Source organism: Phalaenopsis equestris, unplaced genomic scaffold, assembly GCF_001263595.1.
Source record: "Phalaenopsis equestris unplaced genomic scaffold, ASM126359v1 Scaffold000251, whole genome shotgun sequence".
Classification (NCBI taxonomy): Eukaryota; Viridiplantae; Streptophyta; class Magnoliopsida; order Asparagales; family Orchidaceae; genus Phalaenopsis; species Phalaenopsis equestris.
The window spans coordinates 1,995,389-2,001,388 of NW_018164693.1; the positions used below are offsets into that span (position 1 = coordinate 1,995,389).

Genomic DNA, 6,000 nt, shown 5'->3' on the forward strand with positions numbered 1-6,000 from the left:
CAATGTAAATCAAAAACATATTAGGAAAAAATGTAAACCATAAATAAAGTCATTTAGATGATAATTATAAACTTCCATTGTACATACTAATGGTAGAAATCATAAATTCAAAAGAGCACTTCAAATGTGTCATAATTGTTTAAAATTAATTCTTCTGTGGATAAGTGAGTTTTGTGCTATTAAAGAAGAGCAAAGAAAGTATGGCATTTTAAGGATAAGCTCGTACTTCTTAAGTCTAAAAATAAGTCATGCAAAATATCTGATTGTTTATGCCCTTAAGAATATATGATCGCATTATCCCCTGATTTACTTAAAGATAAAAAAAATCCATAGACAAGGAGAGGTTAGACAAGCAACAAAGAAAGATAAGACAAGAAATGAGCAGGGGAGAGGGAGATTTGGGAGAAAAAAATTGGAGAGAAACCATTAAGTGAGATAGGGGAGTAAAAGGAGTGGGGAGATTGAGATCAAGGGTAGAGACAGTAAGGGGGAGGGTCAAAAAGCAGGAAATTGAGAAAGTCATTAAAATAGCCTAAAAATTGACATCTTGACAATTCAACAATAGGCAACACGACTTGCTTATAAGCTTGTCATTAAAATTTCCAACGACGACGATGAAAACAACAACAAGCCTTTTACCCACTAAATGGGGCCGGTTAAATGAATCCTTTTTCTCCATTGTATCCTATTGAGTGTCATATTTTCATGTAATTGTAATAAATTAAGATCATTTTTTATACAATATCCCCATGTCTTTTTAGGTCAACTTCTATCTTTCTTAACATAAGTCGAATCTATAACATATACTTTCCTAACTGGATCATCAGATGGTTGACATTTAATGTGACTAAACCATCTAAAACAACTCTCTCTAATCTTGTTTGCCAATAAAGCAGCACAACCTCTTTCACGGATATATTCACTTTACATTTTGTCTCTAAGAGTAAAATCACTCATCCACCTAAGCATTCTCATCCCGTCGACACTTAACTTAGTTTTATGCTTCTATTTTATAAGCCAACATTCTGCCCCATAAAGCATTGTAGGTCACCATCTTATTAAAAATTTTCTTTAAGTTTAAGCAGTACTTTTCTTTCACACAATAGGCACAATAGGCCCGAAGCATTCCTCTTCCTCCACTTCAAACATCCAACTTAAATTCTACTAATAACATCTCCATCTATATCACCATCACTTTGATCAATAGACACGAGATATTTTAAACTAAAATGGTCACTCGTTGTAATGACTTCATCACCCATTGTTGCAACCTCGTCACTAGATCTACCACATTTAAAATTACGTTCCATGTATTAAGTTTTAGATATACTCAAATGAAAGCCTTTAAACTATAAAGTCAACCTCCATAATTCAATTTTTTCCTGAACACATTCTCAAGTCTTATCCACAAGAAGGGATGTTATCAGGGAAAAGCTTACACCAAAGTACATCCTCTTGTAAATGTCAAATAAGAACCAAGAAGGGATGTTATCAGGGAAAAGCTTACACCAAAGTACATCCTCTTGTAAATGTCCAATAAGAACATCCATGAATAAAGCAAAAAAGATATGGGGTTAAAGCCAATCCCTGATATAAAATTTCAAACAACACGCTTAAAAAATAAATAAGTCCCGCAGTATCATGGTATCAATCATGCTAACATAGATCAAATATTTAACTTAGAAAGGTGCCTCTGCCCCTGTCCCACTTGACGTTTTTCAGAGTAAAAAATGATGAACTCCTTTTAAAGATAAGGTGCATTCTATGGCTTTCCCATCTACCTTTTTTACATAAAAGGATGCCATGAAGAAATAACAACGCACAATAAAGAATGCACAACAATCAATGCAAACAAAGAATATGAAAAAAGAAACTAGAGAGTAGAAGTCAAAGCAAACAATTGCAAATGGTGAAATTTTAATGGATAAAAATGCGGTACAAATCAAATATTTACGAGTGTTAAGCGGTAAAAACGGATTTGAATTCAAATTACTCAACATTTCTGACCACATCTTAGTTATTCATCTCACTTAATGGAATTGAAATTTAATTCTTTCAAGAAATTATATTTTAGCATAAAATGATATTCTTTATGTAGCAACCCAAACTCTCATCAATTGAGATATTATCGGTATTGGCCTAATAGCCTCACAGTTTGATCCCATTGGTGTAACCTCCCCTAAGGTCACCCATCCCAGGAATGCTCCAACAACAACGCGCTTAATTTTGGAGTTTTCGATAAAATTCTAGCCATTACAGCGAAAAGTGCCTTGATTTTTAAAAGTTTAGCTTCATTATACTTAAGGGGTTTCACAATCTCCCTCACTTATATAACTGACACGTCCGTCAATATTCTTAACTCAGAATCATTCACCGGATAGATAGAATTCTAGAAGTGTCCCCTACCAATTCAAGAAATGGCCGTCACTATGTAGCAATTTGTCCCATAAAAAGTTCAAATGATGTCTCCCACGGCATATCATTTTATTTTGTATGACACTTAGTTCCCTTAAAAGGCTGGTGTAACGCTTATACCATTTGTAATAGCCCAAACTCTCACAAATCTAGATATTTTCTGTTTTGGCCTAATGGTTGCACGACTTAGTCCTATTGGTGTAACTTCCCATAATGCCACTCATTCGAAGAGTGCTCCCATAAAAGCATGTTTAACTTTGTAGTTTCTGATAAAATTCCAACCATTACACTGCAAAGCATCTTGATTTTTATGAGTTCAGTTTCATTCTACTTAAGGGGTTTCACACTTTACAAGTTAAAGCCACATCTCCGGTTTCTTTATTATACCATATTTTCACCAAAATCATATCGAACAAAATGCAACATTTAGCAATGCTCTCAAGCTCTCATAATAAGATATGGAGAATGTGAGAAAATTGGATTTTGTATTAGGTTAATAAATATAGTGAATAGTTAAGAATTAGTATTAATTAAGTTGTTAATAATTGTGCATCTATAAATAAGCCTCCAATTAAAGACATTAGGATAAATAGATAAAGATGCAATAAGTTTCTCTCTTTATCTCTGTGTTTCTTGTTTCTTCTTCTTACCCCTCCTATTTTCTAGAGTCGTCATCTTTGAATTGTTATTTAACATTCTAAGTTTGAGTTTCTCTTCCATATTCCTAACCCACCCAATTTCTACAGTTGTTGGTATCCTCAAATTGTCATTATCAAGATCCAAGAAACGAGATCTTATCAATTGATGCTTTAGTTGAGGGAACTCAAGGAACGAGATTGTATCAATTGGAGGCTTATTTATAGATGTACAATGATTAACAACATTAACACTAATTACTAACTATTAACTATGTTTATTAACCTAATAAAAAATTAATCATCTTGCATTCTCAATATCTTAGCATCTCACCGCAACAAACACTTCTCTTATGAAATAAGAAAATTATAAAATTGATCCCCCGTTTTCATTTATTGGGATCAGACTCAAATATTGGGACTGAGCATTCGACATTTTTCCGCAGACAGTTTAAAATGACAGTCCTCAGATGCTTGGAGAGACCTAAACCTTTCTATACCCTTAAAATTATCTCTCGAGAAATGCAAATATAAAATCCAATCAACCAAAAATAAGAAGGAAAACTTCAATAACACAACACAAAGGCGAGATCAGAGGGTAGTGCAACGCTTCGATACCATTTTAATAGCCCAAACTCTTCCCAATCTAGATATTGTTTGCTTTGGCCTAATGGTTGCACAATTTAATCCTATTGGTGTAACTTCCTATAATGTCACCCATCCGAAAGTGCTCCCATAAAAGCACGCTTAACTTTGGAGTTTCAGATAAAATTCCAATCATCACTTCAAAAAGTGTCTTAATATTTTCACCAAAATCAAATCGAACAAAATGCAACAATTAGCAATGCTCTCAAGCTCTCTTAATAAGATATTGAGAATGTGAGACAATTAGTTTTGTATTAGACTAATAAATGTAGTGAATAGTTAGGAATTAGTTTAATAAAGTTTTTAATCATTATACATCTATAAATAAGCCTCCAATTAAATACATAGGATAAATAGATAAAGATGCCATAAGTTTCTCTCTTTATTTCTATGTTTATTGTTTCATATTCTTACCCCTCCTATTTTCTATAGCCGTTGTCATCATTGCTTCTAAGTAGGAGTTTCTCTTCTCTATTTCTACCCCACCAAAATTTTGCAGTTGCCATCATCCTCGAATTGCCAAGTGTCAAGTTCCAAGAAACAAGATCTTATAAATTGGTGCTTTGGTTGAGGGAACTCAAGAACCGAGATCGTATCAATTGGAGGCTTATTTGTAGATGTACAATGATTAACAACATCATTAATACTAATTCCAAAATATTAACTAAATTCATTAACCTAATACAAAACTGATCATCTTGCATTCTCAATATCTGATCATCTCGCCGCACTTCTTCAATGAGAAAATTATGACAGGGCTTAGACTCAAATATTGGGACTGAGCGTGTGACATCTTTCTGCAGACGGTTTAAAATGACAGAGTCCTCGGACGCTCACCTAGACATCAACCTTTCTTTACGCTTAAAATTATCTCTCGAGATAGGCAAACACAACCATCAACCAAAAACAAGAAGGTAAACTTCAATAACACACCACAAAGGCGAGATCGCGGCGCCGCATTACCTTTTCCAGAGCTCGCGTTGGCCCTTGGCTCCGATAGAGCGCGAAAGACGGTCCATCTCGGCGCAGAGGGACTGGACTTGGGTGACATCCCTCCTGATCGAAAGGGACAACTCGGCAGGGTCCAGCCCAACACCAGCCGACGTTGCGGAAGACGACAACTGTGAGGTATAGGAGGAAGAGGAGGAGAACGAAGAAGAGTCTAGCCTCTCAAGCTTTACTAAAGCATCCCTCGTCCGAAGTAGAAGCCGCCGCGCATTCTGATAGAGTTCCGACAGCGTTCCTCCTCCGCCGGCAGCGGCCTCCATGTAGATCGGCGATGACGGTGAGATCAAGATCGGGAGACGATCGGGGAGGAAGGGGAAGGAGGTAGCGAATTCCGTTTTCTGAATTAATGATAAGTGATATTCCTTTTAAGGTCAATTTTTTCTTAATTCAGTTTTAGCTTACTTCAAAGGTAAGAAAGAAAGTAGTCCCCTTAGACTGGTGTAAAGGAGTCGAACATGGGCGAGCCCAAACATAACTCGTGTTTGATTTGTTTATTTTTCGAGCTCCAAAAGTGTGTTTGTGTTCGGCTCGTTTGCTTAGCAAGCCGAACACGAGCCTTTCACGAACAAAGAGTCATTTTGACAACCCTAATCACGTAGTCATAAGATGTTAAGGATTTAGATAAGATTTAAAACGTCATTTGAATCTAATTTAATAATTTTTATTATATTTTCTTCCTTAATATTTTTAATTGATTATAAATATTTATAACCTTGTATTCAATTAAATTTTAAAAAATATTGTTCGTCAAAGAAATATATATATATATAATTAATTATTAGTATTTCGAGCTAAAACGAGCGAACAAATATTTGTTTTTGTTGTTTGTGTTCGGTTCGTTAACTTAACGAACGAGCCGAACACGAGCTGTTCGCAAACAACGAGCCGTTTTGACAGCTCTACCCATCTCGTTGGAAATTTAATTTTGTGTTGTCCATTATATTGAAATTATTTAAATATTTAATCTATATATCATCTTAGAGAAATATGTTTACAAATCAAATATTGTTATTTACATATGAAAACTTTTAGAAATTTATGTATTTACATGTGTGATTAAATTATTATAAATTTGATAAAAGTGAAAAAGAAGGGTTGGGATTTCATGATATCCCTTGATATTTGAGCTATAATTTGAGAAATAGACAATCTAAATTGAATCAATCAAATTTAAATTTTATAATAATATCCTCAAGATAATTATAAAGATAATTATAAATTATAAATTTTATAATAATAACCATTGCAATCCAAGTGCAAGCCCTACAATGTGATTCTAAGAAAATAATGGATGAAG

General features: G+C 34.3%; 1 protein-coding gene across 3 annotated transcripts in view; it reads right to left on the reverse strand.

Moving 5' to 3' along the window:
* Positions 1-5,054, reverse strand: part of LOC110024304 (membrin-11-like) — a 34,028-nt gene extending 28,974 nt beyond the window's left edge. For all 3 annotated transcript variants that reach the window (XM_020724191.1, XM_020724192.1, XM_020724190.1), the window contains exon 1: positions 4,659-5,054. In XM_020724191.1, the coding sequence (XP_020579850.1) occupies positions 4,659-4,963 (305 nt within the window). In that variant the 5' untranslated portion in view covers positions 4,964-5,054. The remainder of the gene's footprint in view (positions 1-4,658) is intronic.
* Positions 5,055-6,000: the final 946 nt, after the last annotated feature.